Source organism: Lagenorhynchus albirostris, chromosome 14 (assembly GCF_949774975.1).
Source record: "Lagenorhynchus albirostris chromosome 14, mLagAlb1.1, whole genome shotgun sequence".
Taxonomy (NCBI): domain Eukaryota; kingdom Metazoa; phylum Chordata; class Mammalia; order Artiodactyla; family Delphinidae; genus Lagenorhynchus; species Lagenorhynchus albirostris.
This window is the reverse complement of record NC_083108.1, coordinates 71,365,496-71,387,899: the sequence shown is the minus strand read 5'-3', so window position 1 is coordinate 71,387,899 and position 22,404 is coordinate 71,365,496. Positions and strand designations below refer to the sequence as shown.

General features: G+C 49.0%; 1 protein-coding gene and 1 long non-coding RNA gene across 2 annotated transcripts; one reads left to right on the top strand and one right to left on the bottom strand.

Moving 5' to 3' along the window:
- Positions 1 to 497: 497 nt before the first annotated feature.
- On the top strand, positions 498 to 12,345 carry LOC132504351 (uncharacterized). Its single transcript, XR_009534858.1, has 3 exons — positions 498 to 620; positions 1,892 to 2,070; positions 11,551 to 12,345. It is a non-coding gene; the product is annotated as an uncharacterized LOC132504351 (long non-coding RNA).
- On the bottom strand, positions 7,998 to 22,380 carry TCHP (trichoplein keratin filament binding). The gene is made up of 13 exons (XM_060121695.1): positions 22,257 to 22,380; positions 20,741 to 20,934; positions 19,527 to 19,737; positions 18,861 to 18,917; positions 17,419 to 17,487; positions 16,346 to 16,519; positions 15,397 to 15,509; positions 15,146 to 15,212; positions 13,862 to 14,034; positions 12,934 to 13,015; positions 11,368 to 11,553; positions 10,642 to 10,785; positions 7,998 to 9,599 (listed from the first exon to the last, which is right to left on the bottom strand). Exons 2-13 carry the CDS (start codon positions 20,932 to 20,934, stop codon positions 9,567 to 9,569), a joined length of 1,503 nt encoding a protein of 500 aa, XP_059977678.1. The 5' UTR covers positions 22,257 to 22,380; the 3' UTR covers positions 7,998 to 9,566.
- Between the last annotated feature and the right edge of the window lie 24 nt (positions 22,381 to 22,404).

Genomic DNA, 22,404 nt, shown 5'->3' with positions numbered 1-22,404 from the left:
TCACTGTGTGCATGGGCAGTTGGGGCAAATTCTGGACCCAAAAGATACAAAAAGACAAAAAAAAAAAAAAACAAAAAACTGCCATTTCTGAAGAGCCAGGAGCAAAAACAGCGTGTTGGGAGCAAAAGTAGGGTACTGAGCATGCTCCCTGCACTCAACACCACCTAAGGGGGAGGTAAAATACCTAAGCCACCCCTCCAGCTAGACCTCTGGACACATCCCTACCCTCACCCCATATAAGGAACAGGCTTGCCCCACCTGCCAGCTAGCGAGCAAGCCAGGGAAACTCTTGTTTGTTCTCGCTCCCCCTGGCTGCAGCAGGGGCCCCAATAAAGTCTTGCCTGAATTTCATGTCTGGCCTCCAGTCAATTTCTCTTGATTGGGGAAGGCCAAGAACCCTGGTCGGTATCACTTTTAGCCATGTTTTTGTAATAATTATAATTAAAGCTCACATTTATCAACTATTTACTCTGTGCCAGGCACTGTGCTGGGTTCCTTATGTATATTAACTTGTTGAATCCTATCTGCAGCCCTATGAAGCAGGAGGAGTTGTTCCCATTTTACAGATGAGGAAGTTACACTTGAGGTTACGTCCTGCATCCAGAGATGAGGGAGAGCATGTGAGTTACTGTCAGTCCGGTGTGTCTTCCTCGTAATCAGCCAAGGTGGGTTTTCATGACCCTAGAGGGGTCTGTGACTAAGGAGCTCAGAGAACATGGCCTCTGTGCGGAGGTGAAGCCCGGGGAGGCTGCATCCCTGAACGTCTGCGTAAGAGGTGATGTGAGATTATGTGAATAAAGGGCGTTAGTAAGTAACCAGGGCACAGTCTTCTTGTGCCCATAAGACGTGTCTCACCCTTGAGCCCCAGGCACCAGGACCCCTCCAGCATTTGTTGAGTGACCGACTGGCAGGACTGTCCACTGGCTCCCAAGCACCATGGGCATTGCTTTCCCAACCGTGGGGCTTCACAGAGGCGGCCTCACCACAGGGACAGCTTGGGGGCCATCTGAGGTTGACACTCTGCGAGGCTGTCCAGGAGCCGGCCCCCATGGCCCACGGATGCCGGGCAGAGGTGGCCACCAAACCAGAAACCAGAGCCACACCGGATGGGACGGATTCCTTCATAGCTTTACGGGGGCATGTGGCAGCTCACTACAGAGCAGGTCCCCGGGGAGGGGCCTCTTGGGACAAGGAAAGGCACAGTGAAGCCCTGCTTCATCCTGCCCCCCCAAACATACCATCCTCCCTCCCCCACACCCAGGTCCTTGTTCACAAGCACAGCTTCCCTGACCACGCTCCCCAAACTTCCCAGCCCATTTCTCACCCCAGTGCATCTTCTCCCCCAAATCCCTTTTCACCCCTCACCCCTTCCCAACACCTTCCCCTCTCTTCCCTCTCAGGCCCCTCACTCCCCTCCCTTCCTCTCCAGCCCTTGTAGCACCACCCTCTGTGTCCTGCCCCTGCCCTCAGCCTTCTCTCCACCTCCTTTCCCTTTCAGATCCCCAGGTAATTACCTCTCACCCAGCCTTGGCCTCTTCTCTTGCCTTAGTCCTGTAAGCTCCATCTTTCTCCCAGGTCCTACTTTCCTCAGGAGCCCAGGATACATTACGGACAGGAAGTCTGGTCTTAAAATTTGCACACACATCCCCACCCACACGATAGCCTAAGAGTGGCTCTTAGCCCCCCTCGCCCCACACCTTGCTATCTATCTGCTTCCCTCTCCCAGCCCTCCCCTCTCAGGACCTCTCCCTCTTTCAATACTTCCCCGCCTTACCCCACCCCGTTCCTTTCAGACCAGAAGGGCTGAGTTCATACTGGCACTCGTTGTGTGCGGTCACTGGGCTAAGTGCAATTTTCTACGTAGCAACTGAAACAACCCCCCATTTTGCAGATGAGGAAACTGAGGCCCAGTTAGTGGTGGTGGAGCAAGTCAGAGCACAGGGCCTGTGCTCAACCATGGGGCTGTTCCTGGCACAGTGGACCCTCCAGGATGAGGGCTGCAGGAATGTGGCAGATAGCAGACCTTCTGGAAGCAGAAGAGGGTGAGGAATGGCCACGACCTGGATAGAGGTAAGGTGGGAGGGAGGTGTGGGGCAGACTCAGCGGCAATCCTCTTGCCTGGGAGCATCAGAGAGGAAGGCCAGGATGCTGGTCTCTGTGTGGTCTTCTGCCCACCCTGGGTGCCGGGGGAATTTAAAGGAATGTTGAACACCAAGTTTTTGTTTTGTCTTCCAATTCCGTGTTTACCACAGTATTTCTTGTCTTTTCTGTCTGTTTCAAATTGAGACATTTGGTAACCACTACTCAAAGTCAGACTCTGATCTGTGAGTGGAGGATGTTGCCCAATTCAGCTGTTTCAACAGTTCAGGGCCTCACAGATCCCACAGGGCATGGTAGAGGCACCCAGGTCGGTCCTTCTGGAAGGAGCAGCCCTGTGCCTGCTGCTGGAAGCCAGGGGGGCTCCCTCCAGGGGACTGGATGGGACTCCCTGCACTCAGGGAGGGGGGGAGGAAGCTGGCTCAGTGGAGGAGCGCAGCCTATCCGGCCTGCTTCTTCCTATTCAAGCAAGATGGAAATCCTGCCAGAGTCCAGCAGCAGAGATGAGGGTGCTTCCACCACTGGCAGGTTGTTTACTGGGCAGGGGAGGAGGCGGGGATCCTCTTGGCAGGAAAAATAGGTCCATTTGAGCTTGGTGGTTTCGGTATCTATCTTACCCATCCTCACATCCCCATTCTCCACTTTTCATGGATGAAGAAGAACTGGCCCAAAGAGGGGTCACCTGGCCCCTAAGTGGTGGGGCATCAGGACAGGACCCCGGGCCAGCCTGGGCCACAGCCTCTGCCCTTCCCCCTCCATTCTGTTCACCCTACCTCCCCCAATCTGGACTCTTATGTACAGAAATATGTCTAACGCATCCATGCAGAATTATAATGTGGCCCCCTGTGTCTCCGCCACCAGGTCAAGAAACAGAGCATTGCCTTTGCATTAGAAGGCACCATGGGTCCTTCCTTCCCCAGACTTTAGTGCTAATTGCTTCCTTGCTTTTGGTTGAACACCTGTGTGTACCCCTTTTTAAGTAAGAGCTTTCTTTTGCCTGTTTTCAAACTTGTAACCGGAGCCACTGATGTATGCTTTTCTTCCTTCACATTGAGATTCATCTAGGTCAACGTGCGTGTGTAGCTCTATTTAGTACATTCCCCATGTTGTGCGGTCTTCACTGAACGTATACACCATGATTTATCTATCTAGTATTTTATGGATGGACGTTTGAGTTTAGTTTTTGGCTCTTATGAAAAATACTGCTTTGAAAAATATATCTTCTGGTACCTGTATTGTATGTTTCTGTAGGGTATATTTATACCTAGGCGTGGGACTTCTGGGTCATAGAGATGTGCATCTCCAAACTGTAACATGTTTCCATGCTGTCTTCCAAAGGGTTGTACCAGCAGAAGATGAGATTTCCCCTTGTTCTACATCTTCATCAACAGTGGTGTAATAAGCAGTTTTAATGTTGCCAATCCAGTGGGCTTGTATCTAGTGGTTTTAATTCGCATTTCCTGATCTATAATTCAGCTGCGTGCTTTTCCATGTTTATCATAGCCATTTAGATTTCCTGTTTGGTGAAGTGCCTGTTTGAGTGTTTACCTATTTTTCATTAGGTGCTGTTTTTTTTCTTTTTAAATTATTCATAGGAGGGTTTTCTTTTTTTTTAATGTTCTGAACATTTTGTTGCTATCTGTGTTGCAAACATCCTTGCCCATTCTGTGGGCATGCCTCCCTCTCAGGTGTCTTTTGAAGATAAGCTTTTTTAATGTAGTCAGATTTATCAGTCCTTTCCTTATGGTTGGTGTGCCTTGGGTCTTAAGAAACCTTCCCTACACTAGATTACTATTATGTTTTATTTTGATATAATCGTAGACCCACAAAATAATTGCAAAAACTGTACCCTGTGCCCTTCACTCAGCTTCCCCCAGTGGTGACATCTTACATAACTATAGTACAATATCAAAATCAGGACACTGCTTTTGGTGCAATCACAGACCTCATTCAGATATCATAGATTTTAGACACATTTGTGTGTGTGTAGTTCTTGCCATTTTACCACGCAGGTAGGTTCCTGTCACCACATGAGGATACAGACCTGCTGCATCACCAGACACCTCCCTCCTGCTGCCCCTTGAGTCATACCTGTCTCCTGGCAACCATGAATCTGTTCTCCCTCATTTTCTCCTTTCAAAAATGTTATATATGTGGAACCATATAGCATGTGACCTTTTGAGATTGGCTTTTTCACTCAGCGTAATACCCATCCAAGTTGTTCAGAGACCGAGGTCATGGGGAGGGGCCCCAGAACCCACCGTAGGACTGTGTCCTGACCAGAAACCTTCCACACCCATATTTGGAAATGGGTCCTTAATTTTTCCTGCCAGAGGGTAGGAAATACCTCCTTAAGGAATAGAGGCTGGGTTATTTAGTTTGGGTTTATCTTGTAGTTTTGTTAATTATCTAGTATTTGCCTTTTTCTTTGTTTTTTTAATAACATTTTCCCCTCATTTCAAAGGTTATAAATGTTCTCTGTGGAAAATATAGAAAAGCACCCAAAATGAGAAATACCCATTATCCCAACTTTGAGAAATACCCACAAAGTAATATTATGTTTCCTTAAAAATGAAGTTACGTAGCTATTGCTTTTGATCAGCTTTTTAACACAGCATGAACATTTCTCCAGAATTTTCAGAAAATTTTAAGCATTCCATTTCATTTTAATTCACTGTATAATACCCCAAACTCAAACAGCCTCCTCGTGTTGGACATATAGGTTATCAGTTTTTGCTATTCTAACTAATGCTGTGAGGAACATCTTTGTTCCAGTCTGATTGTTACTTATGTTCCTGGGCCAGGGGGCAGCTTGGTGCATTTAGGGAGGGCTCCTGGAGGGCTTAGCCACTATGGGGCCTGGTAGGCCAGGGGAGGATTTGGGTCTTGGTCCTAAATGCAGAGGGACACCATTGAAGACAGTGGAAGATTTTCATTTCAGGTGTGTGTTTGTAAAAGATCTGCAGGATGGAGGGAAAAGTGAGGTGGATGGGTGACTTCAGGCAGAAGTCAGTGGTAGGGATGAAAGATAGATGGTGGTGAGAGGGAGCAAAGTGGATGGACTCAGCGATTTCAGGTCAAAGTAGCAGGACTCAGTGCCCTGGGGTATGGCTCCTGCAGCGGGCAGGTGGATGGTGATGCCATTCACTTATCTGAGAACGCCGCAGGAGGGCCAGATGGCTGTTGCTGTTGTTTCGTTTAATGATGGGAGTTTAGGAGAGATCTTTTGATTATTCTTGTGCTGAGTTTGAGGCATCTTTGGGACATATAGTGGAGATGTCAGAGCGCTAGCAGATGTAGGAGTCAGGACCAGAGATACAGATCCAGGAGTTATCGATGTGTACATGGCACTGGATGCCAGGGACCTGGCTCACATCATGTAGGAAGGGCCTGTGTGGTGCCTGGGCCTGAAAGGCTGGCAGAGGCCAAAGTAACTCTGCACAGGTGCCCAAAGAACCCCGCTTGTATCGTCAAGAATGTGTATGGTAACTGTAAGCCAGGCTGTTCAGTTTGTCTCAGGAGTGACAAGTCAGCAGCATGAATGACAGTGCCACACGGCTTGGTTAATCGCACACATGGGGAACTCTCAACACGGCAATGTTCTCTACCATAATTGTTTCTGCATAGAAATGGAGGATTGGGTGTTTAGGGGGAAAAAAATGAGCAAAAGAGAAGTCTTTTAGGTCAGCTAATAACCAAAATGAGAAAAAGAGTGCCAAAGCCCTACAAGGACAGTGTCACAACATAAAACAAGGCTTTCCCATCATCATCACTGTAAGGCTGAAATAGTTCTTCTAGCTATCTAGCCAGAGATAATCTTGAATGTGTGCAACATAAGTTATGTGTCCATATGTTTATAGAAACACTATTTTTATTTATTTACTTTCTGGCCTTGCCACACGGCATGTGGGATCTTAGTTCCCCGACCAGGGAGTGAACCTGTGCCCCCTGCACTGGAAGCACTGAGTCTTAGCCACTGGACTGCCAGGGAAGTCCAAGAAACACCATTTTTAAAAGAAAAAAATTAGAAGCCAAATGAGAATGATTAAATAATAATACCATCATTAATACCATTTATATTAGCACCCCAAAAATGAAATACTTATGTATAAAGTCTTAATAAAAAATTAACTTAAAAAATCACATGCTGGGCTTCCCTGGTGGCGCAGTGGTTGAGAGTCCGCCTGCCGATGCAGGGGACATGGGTTTGTGCCCCGGTCCGGGAAGATCCCACATGCCGCGGAGCGGCTGGGCCCGTGAGCCATGGCTGCTGAGCCTGCGCGTCCGGAGCCTGTGCTCCGCAACGGGAGAGGCCACAACAGTGAGAGGCCCGTGTACCGCAAAAAAAAAAAAAAAATCACATGCTTATATCCTTTGAGGTAGATTTTTTTTTTCTACCTTTTAGAACTTCTGAGTGATCATAACATTAAGTCAGAAAGTAAAAAACCCTCTAAAATGAAGACATGACAATGTCAAACTCCATAAAATAAAATTCCAGGTGGCTTCACGGCTGAAGTTCGGCAAGGTCAGCAGGCACTGCTGACGTTAATGCTTTTGAAGGCATTATAATGATGCTTTATATTTTATGAAGACTGAAAACTACCTAAAAACCCAGATTGTGAAAAAATATTCATTATATTCATAAGGAAATGTGGATATACTGAATATATTTATGGCACACATGGTTCCTTCAGTCCCACGAGTTACAACTGGCTCTGTGCCCGCCAGTGACTCCTGCTTATCCATGCACTTGTTTGATTCCTGTGCCTGTTCTTGTTCAGCTTTTTAACTTCCCCAGGCCTCACAGAGCATCCACCCTAAACAGGATATGTGCTGAGGGAGCAAAAAGAGTGAGAATCGTTTACACACAGAACATGTGAGTAATGGCTTCAACACCATCTGTTCTAAAGGAATTGAACCTTGTAGAAGAATCTGCTATAGAATGATCTATAAATTATTAATTTTACAGTCAGTAGAAAAAGGTGCTTAAAACAATAAAACCAACATATGTGTACATATATAACTACAACACAATCAATAGATAAGAGCTAAGAAGAGTATGTGCTATGCCAGAAACAGTAAGACAGTGGAATCTCTAAATCTGGAAACAAAGATTGAGGCCCAGTTTAGAATGGAAACAGTTAAATATATTAGTGTGTAGAACCAGTATAATGTAATCTTTAATGCTAATAAGATTCCTGCCAGGCTTCAAAAACAAAAAACTCAAAGAAATAAGAAATATTCAGTAAACCTACAAGCCATGCAGCGTGGCCAAAAAAACAAAAAGACAGATAATCTGGGGGAATTCCCTGGTGGTCCAGTGATTAGGATTCTGCGCTTTCACTGAGGGCCCAGGTTCAATCCCTGGTCAGGGAACTAAGATCCCACAAGCCGCGTGGCGTGGCGGAAAAAAAAAAATTCTGTCCACATCGATTCTGTCTTGGAGCTTGGACAATGTATGACTGCTAATAATTCCCTGTAGTCTACTTAGGAGAGGCTCCAATGGAAATGAGCGACAATACCACTTTCACAAGAAAAATGAATATAACCTAGAAAATGTGACCATAGAAAATATTCAAACCTGTAAGAGACATGGATTAAATCAGTAAAAACCTATCATTCTGGGCTTCCCTGGTGGCGCAGTGGTTGAGAGTCCGCCTGCCGATGCAGGGGACACGGGTTCGTGCCCCGGTCCGGGAAGATCCCACATGCCGCGGAGCGGCTGGGCCCGTGAGCCATGGCCGCTGAGCCTGCGCGTCCGGAGCCTGTGCTCCGCAGCAGGAGAGGCCACAACGGTGAGAGGCCCGCGTACCACAAAAAAACAAACAAAAAAACAAAAACAAAAAAAACCTATCATTCTATACAACCCACTTTGCAGCAATTAATAAAAGCAACAATGACAAAGCTTGGAAGCAATGCTGTCAAACCAGAACTTTATTTCACAACTAATGAACACCTGAAAGAAGGGAAGTAAATATGAGCACACATAATGAAAGTGTGCTCAGGGGATCATATCCAAAGAAATGTAAGACAAGAAAGTGAAAAACAGATTAAGGATGCAGTTCGCAGCTCAATTTGTTTTTACAGCACAATGGAAGTGAAAGGCAATGCAGCCCTTAGACTCGGGATGTTTTAATAAACTCTGTTTTAATAACCTGGAACCCAGCCCTGTAATTAGCTGTAATTTACTGAGATATGGAATCTTGAACACAATGTAATGAAAACTGAAACCTCAGAGGAGGAACATGAAAAAAATACAAGTCATAAAAATACGATTATTGCTGCAAGGAATTTACAGCTATTTATAGAGATAAATCTAGGACTATGTCACATTGATAGAACAGTGGGAAGACAGATTTTTGGCCGATCTGTGGTTGAGTCTGATTTCGTTCTTTCAGGTTCAGTGCCCCTTCCTCTGGGCACATAAATCCCAGAAGCCTGCATATAGCTGAGCCCTTCCCAAGACATTAGAGGTCCAAGGTGTCATGCCAAAAGGTTAGCCAACCAGGTGACCTTCTGAGGTCCCTTTTTTCTTTTTCTCTTTTTTTTGCGGTACGCGGGCCTCTCACTGTTGTGGCCTCTCCCGTTGCGGAGCACAGGCTCCGGACGCACAGGCTCTGCGGCCATGGCTCACGGGCCTAGCCGCTCCGCGGCATGTGGGATCTTCCCGGACCAGGGCATGAACCCCTGTCCCCTGCATCGGCAGGCGGACTCTCAACCACTGCGCCACCAGGGAAGCCCCTCTGAGGTCCCTTTTTGAGGCTCAGTTACATACACATTGGGATCATCGCCCCCTGCCCCCACGCAATGCTCTATGGAAATTCTACCAAAATGCTTCTTTAAGGAGGAAAGACTCATTTATCACCACCTTTTTAGAAAGCATCCATGGATGACATCAGACTATCTCAGGGTTCATAGTTCTTTTCTTCCATAAAACAAGATGTGATCCTTTTGGGACAACTAAATTAATAAATCCTGAAATTAATAAACTGTACCAAGACCCACAAATTTGTTTTCAATAGAAGAGTTAAATTTAAATGGCAATTTTAAAAACTGAAAAATTTCTCTATCTCTAGCTGGGGTCCTCACTGGAGGTTGACAATTAGGGGTGAGACAACAGGAAACCATGTATCCTGTCGTGGAACACAACGTGTAACTCCGAGCATTGACTTACAATCTACATTATTTATCAACATATTACAAGACTGTGACAGCACTGTCAATGTGTTAACTATGAAGCCCCTTTCTAGGATAAGAAAGGCAGGAAAGGGCCTCCTGCTGCATGCTGCAAATCCGTCACAGCTTCAAGTCTGGCCAGACCCTCTCTCTGTTTAATTGTGGAACTGAACAGGCTCGCTGAACTATTTTACAGTGACCCAAACGCTGGAACAGAACACGTAAAACGGTCTGGCGGCTGCATGTCAGAGGCCTCACCAACCTTGCTCTCTGTGCTTACAGTATCAACAGAGTCAGTTCCAAGCGATTCTGGGATGTCCATAAGGCTGAGAAGAGAAAGAAAACATAAGACTGATTAGGTCAGCAGTCTTTGGAGCGCTGGAAATTAATCTCATTTTAAGAAAGAGCTACAAGCACAGTATAAATGGCTATTTTCATTTAGAGCTGAAAAGTCTTTAACCCTAGGCCCTAAATGAGGCCCTCTTTTTTTTTTAAGTACCAGCCCTAAGTAACACTTCACGTGGCTCTTTGAGACCTCGATCTGAGACACTCACTGATCCATGATGGAGTAAGTTTAGAAAATGCTGTTCCCTGCGCCTTGAGATCCCCGGCCAGTTAGGACACTGATGTTCTGCAGCAGGTGTGGTACCTGCTCTGTTTCATCAGCTTCCCAGAGTTTCTGACCACAGAGGAGCTGGCCTCTCTGTTAGAACGCCAGAGTGGCCCTGTTAAAGGAGGGACAAAGGCGACACGCCTGCTGAGCCCTCAGTCAGTTCCTGGGTGCTTTAGTCATCAGCTCCCTTGAAGCAGGGGTGACGGCCTCTGCTTGTCTGTGATCCCCCAATGCCCCGCATCGGGGGTCACTCAAGTAGTTCGTGAGGCAGGGAAAGAAGGAAGGAGAGGATCAGATGACAGGGATGGGTAACCACAGGTGCCGAGGGCAGGAGAGGAAGGGAAACAAGCCCCTGGTCACCCCGGTCAGCTGGGCTCTGCTGTCTGGACAGTTAGGACCCAGCACCACTGCGCCTTCACCTCTCACCAGCCACGGCAAAGCTCTTCTTGGATTGTTCTCTATCCCGAACAGGGTGGCCAGGCACGCAGCTTAGCAGTCAGGACCTCAGTCCTTGGGCAGCGGCCCAAGCCAGAGCAAAGTTGCCACAAGGGCTGTTTGAGGCCCAATGAAGGACTGAAACAGATGCTGTGTCAAGGTTCCCTACCAGTCGAGAAAGGAAGAAACACACAAGAAGAGGAGCAAGGAAGAATCTGAGCTGCTGGGAAGCAGCCCTGTGCCCCGGGCTGTAAGCCAGCCTGGGAGAGCAGGGCCAGGCTGAGTAGCACAGCAGTAGCGCTGTCCGCTGCGCTCCCTACCTTGGGCCGGTAGCCCTGCTCGGCCATCATCTTCGCCTCCTGCTGCAGCAGGGCGTCTGTGAGCTGCTCTGCCTGCCTCGCCTCTTCTTCCTCCTCCTCCTCCTGCTGGTCCGCTTCCCACGCCTGCAGCTGGCGCTCTGCAACCTGGCCACCGAGAGCAAAGTCACCCGGGACGGGCCACAGGGCAGAACCCTGCCTCTGATCCAGAGGGAGAGGCTCAGGTCCCCCCGCTGGAGCATCAGCGCTCAGCGCTAGTGGTGGCAGTGCCCTCATGGGAAGGACATTCATGGTACTGAATGGTACCATGGTACTGGAGAGGTTATGTGTGTGGTAAAATGCACCTTGTAAAAAGCTCTGGACGTAGCCACGTGTTGGGAAGATCCTTCTGTGTTAACTATTAGGTACTGAATTGAATAAAAAGAGACTTGTGGCCAGTGAGCCAGGTGCTTGCAGATGCAGCCAGGAAAGAGGCAAGGAACGGTAACAGCAGCCTTGTTCCCACAGGAGACAGAGGACCCGGAGCGGGGCTGGAGCTACAACCAGGAGGGTCAGGGTTCCAGTGGGAAATGAAAAGGGATGCTTTGAGTTCCCAAACGTGGGCTTCCTGGACAAGGTCCAGGCCAGGCTGTGGAAATAAGTCAAGGGTCCCTGAACCCTGTGCCATGATGGTGCAGGAACCTCAGCAGGGCCTGCTGCCCGTGCGTTCATCCCAGGGCTCAGCCCCACCTGGGCTTCCAGCTCCTGCTTCCTGGCCGATTTCAGTTCTTCGCTCTCCTTTTTCTCACGATGAGCTGACTCTCTGGCCTCCTCAAGATCTCGAATAAGTTGCTCTCTGTGTCTCAGGGATTCCTCTTGCTCCCGTCGGTTTTGTTCAATCTTTTCCTGTATTTGTTTTTGTCTTCCTGTCAGAACCTATCCTCAGCGGAAAGGAAGAGGGAAGATTTTGGTTAGACTTTAACAGATGCCTGTTCTACCAGCCATGGACAGTCTGCAGCTGCAGCTACATGGAGACCAGACCCAGCCTAATCCTCAGCCTCAGGCCCAAATACACCAAGATGAAGGCAAGCCCAGACTACGGGATCGGTCCAAACAATCGGCCACGTTTCCCACGCGTCCCCATCGCACACAGAGTGCACGTGGACTGTGCGCATGGAGACAGCCGAGCACCAAAGAGATCAAAGCAGGCAGCGATGGAGCTCCGTCCCCAGGGCACAGACACATAGCAACAAGGTGACTCTCACTCCCTATCAGTGAGTTCTAGAAAAAGTAAGAAATCACAAGCCACGTAGATGGCCAGAGGCAGAGTCTGGGTCATCCCACCAACCTTGTGGATTTAAATTTACTGCTCAAAGCAGCAGAAACCTGCTGTGTTTGATTCTTGGCGAGAGCAGGATTATGTCCACATGATGGTCAGGACTTGGGAACCAGGAACAGCAGGAAGCCACCTGCCATACCCAACAGTCATGCTCTCTGGGGGGGGACATGTAAAGTGGCCACAAAGAGGAGGAACATTTTAAATGGGGGAAAAAAAATAAAAAGATGCTGGAGAGTATCTGGTATTCACAAAAGTGAAAAAGCACCAGTTGAGACCGGATTTCCCATGGGTTCTAAAATGTAGCATGCTGGCATGCACAGAATATAATTTCCATTTTAAACCACTTTAAGATAACTTCCAATACATGGATAATAAAGACCTTTTTTCCCCCAAAAGATTTCCTTTGAATTGGGGTGTGTCTTATAATGCACTAGTTATATATGACAAATAAAACAGTCATGTTCCTTAGTCTACTTCTGGTTTTGCACTCCAAGAAAAAAATCCTAAATGTGGAAAAGGCTTCTGCACCAAGATGTTCACTGCAGTAATATATAACAGCTCAAAATCAGAAAAAAAATGGATCCACAAAAGGAAACGGAAAAACAAACTACTGTATCCCCACAAGATATATTACACAGCCATCAAAATGACATTTACAAAGAAGATATAATAGTATAATAAAATGATTGAAATCAAATAGCTCAGTATAGTATGTAGAAAAAACATTATCCATAGAAACAGAAGCATAGAAGGAAATAAATAGTGGCTGTGTAGATGATGTAGATGGTGACTGTTTTTTTACTTTTTACTTTTCTGTACTGAATTTTTTCCTAGTAAGCGTATATTACTTTTATAATGATATTGAAAGTCCACTGAAAATGCCCAGAGGGGACTCTGTTCCCAGAACATTTGGCAGGGTCAGCACGTGGTCACCAACCCGACACCCGCCCAGCCACCTGCGCCCACTCCCGGATTACCTCGCTCATCAGCCGGTCTCGAGCACTCCTCTCGCGGGCCCACTCTGCCTCTCTCTTTTCCCACATTTCCTTAGCCTCCTCCCTAGGGAGACACAGAGAGGATGACAGCTGGATCCTTACCACCACCGGTGGTAGAAGAGAACCAACAGGGCTCCAAGGCACCAGGTAGCACACACCTTCTGTGCAGCCGACCTCCAAATAAACTTCCAGCAGATTACAGGGAAGGACAACTTCACAGAAAGTATTACTATCGTAAGCACTTTAAGTTCCCTTTTTTAACACTCCATCTCCTTACAAAAAGCACTGGTGAAGACATGCATCCAGGACATTTAAACACTGAAGTGAATGAAACCATTGGGGCTGGAGAAGAGGAGGGGCACGCCAGTGCCTGAGCTCTGTCACCATGTTCCTGCGGTCACTCTAGCTCGCCCTGTGGCCTGGGGCAAGTGAGTGACTGCCTCGACTCCCCGTGACCCAAGTACTCTGTGACCCCAGCACTGGGCTGGATGTCAGGATTAAACAGGAGGAGGACCGTAAAGCACTTAGCACGGTGTCTGGCACACGGTAAGTGCTCAGTAAGTGTTACCTGTTATTCCAGTACTTCAATCTACCAGATTAAGTTTTAGGATCCAGACCCATTCATATAGACCTAAGAAGCATTCAATGTCTCCATAATTTATAACCATTTCCTTTCAAGTTTCTAAGATCTCAGATGAACAGATCCTTACTCTAAACCCTAACGGCTTCCACCTTAAATAACCCGAGGGAAACACCCCACAAGCCAGGTCCACTAGCAAAGATGTGCTCCTCACGAATGATGGACAGAGGAACAAGGATGGGAGTTTCATCAACAGCAGACAACCCTCACAGCGACCTGCTGACCTGCGGGGATCGAGGTGCAAGTAGAGGCCGGGATGCCACCTCTCACCTCAACAGCATCTGCAGCTCCGCCTCCCGCGCCCTCTCCAGTTGCAGCTGCTCCTCGATGACCCGCTTCATCCAGGCCACATCGGCCTGGGCCTGCTCCCTCCGGGCCAGGTGCACACGCTGGGTCTCATCCTCCTCCTTCAGCAGCGCCTGCAGGATGCGCCTGTCTGCCTCCTAGAGGAAGGACGAGGAAGCGCAGTGGGCACGGTGCCCAGCCCTGCAGTAGCAACAGCCTCAGCTCTGCCAGCCCCTCGGCACTGAAAGCAGGCGTTCTGGGAAGACATGGGCTGTTTCCAGAGCAGGCAGGGTGTGATCACGTAGGGATGATTTAGACGCCACAGAGGCCCAGGAGCTTTTCTCTGCCCACAGGGAGAGACCCTCTGCCACCACACGCTCATCTCTGCCCTCGGACACATCTGGTAGCACAGCTTTTTAGAACACAATTTGCCAGCAATTCCACTTCACAGGATATAAGCTACAGAGACACAAATGCACAGAGATATATGCACAAAGTGCTCACTGCAGCTGTTCCGTAAGAGGAAAGCGACTGGGGTGGGAAAGCAACTCTCCTGTCTGGTCTCAGTGAGGGAGCCCATCAAAATACTTGCAAGGAATACCGAGCAGCTAGTCAAAAAGAACAAGCTCAGTCTAAGAACACTGGTCTGGAAGCCTGAGGTGTACTCTTAGGTACTATGCTGTGCAATGCCACTTCAAGTACATTTAAAAATGAAACTGAAAACCCCCCAAACTCACCACTTCCCTGTATGTGTGTGTATGTAAATACAGTTGATTCCTGAACAACATGGGTTTGAACTGTGTGAGTCCACTTACAGATTTTTTTCAATAAATATACTAGTATTTTTATTTTACAGATCTTTAAATTAACTAAGTGTGGGAAAAGTGTTTGACTAGAGAGTACCGTAGGTAGACTGAAATGAACTAGGTAGGGTTTGAGTCCTGATTCTAACCAAACTGTTTTAGCTTCTTGCCCTTCAGTGGGTCATTTATCAATTCGTTTTTGAGGCAGAGAGAGCAGTACGTGGGTTTTCAACTCCGTGGGGGTCAGCACCCCTAACCCCCACGTGGTTCAGGGGTCAACTGCATATCTAGAAAGATGTACACCCAAACAGACACCTCTGGGAGGGGCAGGGATTGCGGGGGCTGCTGGTCAAGGGGGGAATCTCACTTGGTGTTTTCTTATGAGAACGCACCCATTACTAAGCAATGGAAAACATGCTTTTCAAAAGAAAGTGAAAGAAACGCCAGGCTGTCCCTTCAGATTTACCAGTTCCTCTTGGATCTGCTGTGTACGTCTGTTGAGCTGCACGTTATACTGATGTCTCAAAAAGCGTCTAGAAATGAGAAAATATGGGTTGCCTTCAGTGTTTCCTAAAGAATTAAGCAGAGGTTAGACAGCTGCTTTCTGCAGATTGTATCCCGTTCGGTTTCAGGGTTACCACTGCACGTCTGAGAAAGTGAGAGGCTCGCCCGCTTCGGGAAGGCAGGCAAGCGGTTGGGGGTCCTTCTCACACGCACCCCAGCTCCGCCTTCTGCCACAAGGCTGCCATCTGCTTCCGCTCTTCCTCCAGCCTCTCCAGCTCCCAGCGCTGCTTCAGCAGATTCTCCTGCTCCTTCTTTAGTTTGGTGGCCTATGGGTACAAGATGGTAAGCCCATGTAAGTGCATGAGAATCAGAGTTCCTTCATCCCTCAGCAGACACGACGCAACAAGGGTGGCCTGGCCACCTGGTGCCAGGATCCCCTTCCACCTCCGGGGCTCTGAGCCCCTTGGCCCAGCTCACTCATTCATCTTGCTGGGCCTTCCCAACCCTGCCAACAAGGATGAACCCCTGCCCCGTGCTCCCACAGGGCCCTGCACTTTCCAAGCCTATTGTAACTAAACATCTGTCTCCCTGACCCGATACAGCTCCCAGCTGTATCCCTAGCAGCCAGCCCAGTGCTCGGCACTTAGAATACATAGTGGGCACAAAGGATCTAGTTCTTGAATCATTCTGGCCTGGGGAAGGGGGGAGTGCTCCCCTCGCCTGCATGAGAAGATCTAGCCCCTCAGAGCAACTGTGCACAGTATTCTCAAAACAGCTTCCAGGACCAAAGATCCTCATGGTTTATGCCTTGAGACCCCCGAACTGCTAGTCTCCCGCGAGAGCTGTGTGCTGGATCATCAGACTAAGTCAAGTCTACTAAGAGCACTTGAAATCCAAGTACTCGGGAGGCTCTCAGACAGCAGGCCTCTCTACACACGTCGGAGGGGACGCGTGTTATCTCCTGACGGTTGACACTCTAGAATCTGGGCACAGAAAGAACCACAGGTGGGAGCACATGTCAGAAGGAGAGCCCAGCGTTGTTTCCCTTCTTAGAATCGCCCCCCTGGATATGGTCTCTGTTTAGCGCAGCTTTTTAAACGCCCGTTTCCTAACAAGAAGGAGCTGCGAGCGAGGAGGCCCTGGCGCCGGGGCTCGCCCTCACCTCCATCTCCTTCACCTTCAGCTCCTCCATCTGCTGGCGCAGCGCGTCTGCCTGCAGTTTACCCTCCAGTTGCCTCCTCTCCTCTTCTGCTTTCATCCGTTCCAGCGCTTCCCGTCGGGCCGTTTCATATTCATTTTCATACCGTTTTTCCTTTTCCTCTTCGGCGGCTTCTTGCTGCATGGAGCCAAAGGGACCTGGGGGTGAGTATCTGTAGCATGGAGCTGGCAAAGACCCAGCTCCCCACCACCGGTCAGCAGGCCTCAGGGCCCGTTCCTCATTCCAACACATCTGTACCCGAGGAGGCCACGCACTTATCAGCTGTGTGGCCCGCGCAAAGGTGCATCTTCCTGGGCTCGATTCTCACTGTGGGAACCACGGGAGTGGTGCTGCCCTCAGAGACGAAGCTGGGGAGGCTCTCAGCACAGTGCCTGGTACAGAGGAGGGGCTCAAGAACACCAGGGTTCCTTCCCTTCCACAAGTCAACAAAACACTTTCCAAAATGAACCCAGAGGTGAAGCAATGGGTCCACGGAGGTGTGGACTTTTATCCCCAGAGTTGCTGCAACCTATAGTTGCTGCTATAGGTTGAGACTTATGACGTAAATTACATCAAAAGAGGGTGCTGCAACAGAAACAACCTTTAAGGATGCATGTTGCGTCTACCATCAACCAGCCCTGGACGCCTTGTCTTACTCTGCCCCTGGGAGTGATCACGTAGGATTCTTGTCTGCATAAGAGCAGCAAACATTCAGTTTTAACATGTGTTAAGTAAACCGAGAAAAAGTCTATTCCTGTATTGGAGTCATTAACATTGAAAACAAGAAACAAATTCAAAGACATGGACACGGGGCTTCCCTGATGGCGCAGTGGTTGAGAGTCCGCCTGCCGATGCAGGGGACACGGGTTCGTGCCCTGGCCCGGCAAGATCCCACATGCCGCGGAGCGGCTGGGCCCGTGAGCCATGGCCGCTGAGCCTGTGCTCCGCCACAGGAGAGGCCACAACAGTGAGAGGCCCACGTACCACAAAAAAAAAAAAAAAAAGACATGGAGACAGTCTCCCAACACATACCACACCTGTTTTTTTTCCTCTTTCTGTGTTTCCCAAGAGTTTATCACATGTTTCTTGTGAAGTTCCAATTCAATCTGAGGACGAGAAGACAGAGAATAAACTTCCTAACTGATTCATTGGACACATATTCACTGCCGAGTACAGTGTCATGGCCTGGAACGTGGCCAGGTGTCTTATAAGTAAGTGCATGGTGACCCCAACATATACAGTCTGATTACAAGTCAATTAGAAAACCAAAGGACCAGTCAATTCTAAACCATGCCAAGAATTGGAAAAAAGTAACAAACTTTTCTTCCAGTACCCTTGGGGCTGAGCCGGAACAGGTCAGCAGACACTGAAATGGAAATCTAATCTCAAAGGCCACCCTGGTAGGTCTAAAGCCTGCCAGGCCCCAGGGCAGAAGCTGGATGAGGAACAGACTCAACCTTTGGCCTGGCTCCCCAGTACTCCCTCTGCAAAAGAGCAGCTGTAAAAACAAGCACTACCTGTATCAATAGATGCAACAAATTTAGGGTAATTAATAAGAGATTTGGGTTTAAACAATCTTTTGGATCAGAAAATGAATTGTACCACTGTCCAAAAGCTTTTGTTTGGGAAATTGTTTATAAAAGTTTTAAATTTCTTCCTCAGCTCACACATGTAAACCTTTGCAACTAACTTGAATGTTCTGAATAAACATCTGAGTACATGACTTTGGAGGAGCCACTGAAATCTACAAATGGCTGGGGAGAGGAGTCCTCCCGGGTTTAGCGCTAACCGCACAGCACTGCAGAGCAGCCAGACGCTCTAGTACTTGTGACTGGCAATTTCTACATGAAGTTACGAGCACACAAGTGAACACACCAAGTGGATACACAAACTATACACTGAAACTAATTAATTATATCCTTCATGGGATTCTCTCCCTCTAGCCCAATCTCTGCTGAGTGATGTCACCCCAGCCAAGACGCCCCGCTCTCTCCTTGCCCCGAAGCCTGTGGATTTGTCCCCCTTTCTCCTGCCACCCCAGTTCTGACCTTTACCATTACTTGCCTGGGCTGCGGCAGCAACCCCTCAATTGACATCACCCCTTCCCCCCCACCTCGACATTACTGCCAAAGCTGCTGCTCCCCAAAATGCAGCTGGGACCCTGTTGCACCCCTGCTTAAAATCACGCAGGCGCTCCCCAGCACTTCCAGGGGAAGACCGTATGAGGCCGTCCAAGGTGGCCCCTTCTGCCTACACAGCCTCTGCCCTTGGGGTCCCCCCTCCCTATCAGACGTCCCAACCTCACAGCCACTTGTAGCTGTTAACCGAATGACCCAGATCTTCTGTGTGGGGCTTCTTTTCAAGGTGGCTGGAGTGATCTCTGTTTCACCCCAGCACAAGATGCAAGCTTAGAAACAAGACGGGAAACATGACTTCATCTACTTAGGCAAATCAACAGAAGGATCTCCTTGGTTTTCACCTCTCGAAGTTTGGGGTTGTTCTTTTTCCAGTGTTCATGCAAAAGCTGTTCAGCAATCTGTCAAGAAAACACAAAGAGGGAAGCCTGATGTCACTTTTCCAATCTGTCCACATTTTGGATAACCCACAATAGAAGTCAGCTCAGGCTAAGAGCTCCTCCACTAGCACCTGGCACTGTGCCTGCCCTTCAGACCTCCCACATGCCTCACACCCACGGCGCTGGGAGCCAGACACCTGATTGGAAGCACACAGTGCTGACAAATGACTCTTATAATGGTGACAAAAGGGGGCCCAAATCTGATGCTACAGATGGGTCCTAGATACTAAAGATCTGTTTCAAAATATACAACAGGCTTAAAAACAGAGTTCTGGGGCTCACCATCGCACACGACTACTTTGGAAGATAAAATATACCACTCCCAGCCCTTTGTGGGACCAGAGAACTAGAATAAAGAAAAAGGACTCAGATGTAATGATTAAGGGGCCAAAGAGAATAGAGATGACTCATGGAAAACACACATAAAGAACAACTCAGAGTAAGCACTTTTCCCAACTGGCTCTGGAGTGAAGTGTGGTCTTAACAGGTCAGAGCCCCCGAGGGGACCCCACGTGGCATCACTGACAGGCTGGGGACTCCCGCTCTGCAGCCTCCTAAAAAGCTACTTACCAGTTTCCTTTGCTCCTCTCGGGCTGACTTCAGATTCCTGTGCTGCTCCCGGATTCTTCTTTCCCTCAAGTTCATGCTCAGCCTCAGCTCCTCCAGTTCTCTGGCCAGCAGGTCCTGCTCCTCCGCCAGAAGCTGCCTGAGTCTCTGCCGTCGGGCCTCCAGACGCTTCCTCCCCTCCTCCTTCATCTTCTCCCGCTGGTAGGCGTACATGCTGGGTAAGAAGGAGCCACCATCAACCAGATGTGCTACAGCCGCACAGGGAACATGTGGCTGGTTGTGTGGGTGACAGAGGCTGAGGCAGACAGAATGTGGTGACCCGGGAAGGTTTCTTCCAGCCAAAGTGAACAGAGGTGACAGAACCACTACGCATAATAGAATCTTGTTTTTGCAAGAAGAAAATGTATAATGGGCTTATATATGCGCGTGCTAACGGTACCAGCTAATATTATTTGAGCAGTTACCGTGTACCAGGTACTACATACCCGGACGGTTTTATATTAATCATCACATAAATCCTATAAAGTAGGTTCTGTTTTAGCCCCACTTCACTGATGAGGAAACTGAGCTCATTCATACAGCAAGTGACACAGTCAGGGTTTCTATCTAGGTCTGTCTGACTCCAAAACCTATGCTTTTTTTTTTTGCGGTACGCGGGCCTCTCACTGTTGTGGCCTCTCCCGTCGCGGAACACAGGCTCCGGACGCGCAGGCTCAGCGGCCATGGCTTACGGGCCCAGCCGCTCCGCGGCATGTGGGATCTTCCTGGACCAGGGCACGAACCCGTGTCCCCTGCATCAGCAGGAGGACTCTCAACAACTGCGCCACCAGGGAAGCCCCTAAAACCTATGCTTTTAACTTCAATGTTTTTACATGCATTTCTACAGAAAATGGGTGTATATGTTTATATATATTTACACACAAACACAAATGGAGAAGAGTATGGGAGGATATGCACCAGACAGTTCATTGTGGTTCTCTCCTGGGGGTATGGGGTTACGAAGGAGACTTCCACATTCTACATACATTTCTCATTTTATCTTTTTCAGTGCGAATTCGTTACTTCACTGATGATCTTTCTTTCAATTTCCAGTTGGAAAGACATCACTGTGCAGGTAATCCATGCTGTCCAGCCACACTCCCCCAGGTCCTTAAGGTCACATCTCCTGACAGCAAGTGGCCCTCAACCCTAACTGATGGCGGTCACCACACAATTACCTCCTCTGGTAGGAGGCCTTGGAGCTCCATTCTGCCTGTTTGGAGCTGCAGATGTCAGACACCTTGAAGTAGCGGCTGTTCTGATCCCACTGCTGCCGAAGCTGGGCCTCCTGCTCCCGGCGTTGCTGTCGTGCAGCCTGCTGATCCGGGAGCCTCCGGCTGCACCAGGAGGAGGGCAGTGTGGGGAGTGCCATCTGAGGAGAACAGCAGTGGTAAGAGAATGAGCCTGCTGCAACCCCTCATCCCTTTAATGCATGATCCTCACCCCTTGGCTGAACACTGGAATCGCCTGGTAGAGCCTGGGCCCCACGCCAGACTAGTTAAATCAAAAAGTCTTAGTGTAGGCCCCCAGGCACCAGTATTTTAAAAATGACTTGTCATCAGGACTGCAAATCATCTACTTAAATAAGCGTGGACTGCACTGGGCTGTGAGCCAGACATCATGAAGGGCACTGCAGACAGAGACAGAGAACCAGTCCTGGCAACGCTGTACAAGCACACTGGGGACTTCTATGCTCTGCCTAAGGTAACATAGATAATAATTTAAGGAATACTTGTGTGTGCCAAGCCCTTGACATATACGATCTTTTTCATTGTTACTATCGGCCCATTTTTTGGCAGGTGAGAAAACTTAAGTTCAAAGAGGTAAAATGACTTGCTCAAGATCACAAAACCAGGAAGTGGAGGAAATTTATAAAAGAGCTGGGATCCTAATTCATGTTAGTCTGAGATGAGTGCCCGGGCTCTGTAGACTGCAAGAGGCTGCCTGTTGGGACCAACATGCCCTGGCTTCGGCAACCCGCAGAGAGTGGCCCAATCCAGGTGTCACATCTGGAAGTGTTCTGGATTAGCATGGAGGGAGATCCGTCATCTTACGGATGGAGAAACCACCACCCAGAGAGAGGAATCAATTTGCATGGGTCAAGGAGTAATCTGGGGACACAGCTGGAAACTTGAAAGCAGAACCAGTCTCACTCCGGACACCTTTTCCCCTGGTCCAAAAGCTGCCCTATGTGCAAGGTCTACACAGTGCTTGGCTGTGACAATGCTTAAGGAGCTTCTGTTGAATAAGCAAACTCAGAGTCCTCCGATCCCGAAGGAAAATGATCTGCGTCTATGGGCCGAGTTTAGCCTGAGGCTGCCAGTTTATGATCTGTCTTCAGACTGTGGCAGGCTTGACAAACTGTTTTCCTTGCCCTGTGAGCCGCCCGCGGATAGATCTTTGCACCAGGAGTCAGAAAACTTAAGATTCCGGTCCCGGATCTGCCACCAACAAGCTGGGCTGCTCCCTGAAAAAGTCGCATCCCTCTGTAACAAAAGCGGTTACAGAGGAAAGTGTCGGACCCAGAGCGCGCGGGAAGCAGAGTGAGAACGGGAAGCCGAACCCCCGGGCTCCCTGCGATCGCGTCCCGCGACGGCGGGCGCGCTTCCCGCCAGCGCGGGGCCGACTGCAGCGGGGCTCTGAGGGTCCCGGCCTCAAAGCCGGCCTCCGGCCGAGCCCAAACCCCCGACTTACGTTTCTCTGCGCCCCGGAATTTTCGAAGGCTGTCCCGGCCTGAGCTGCAGCATGTCCCAACCGAGCCCGGCCCGGCCCGCCGCAACCCTTCCGGGCAGAGCTGCACCTACGCCGGCCGTTATCCCGCTCGTTGCCGGGGCAACGGGTC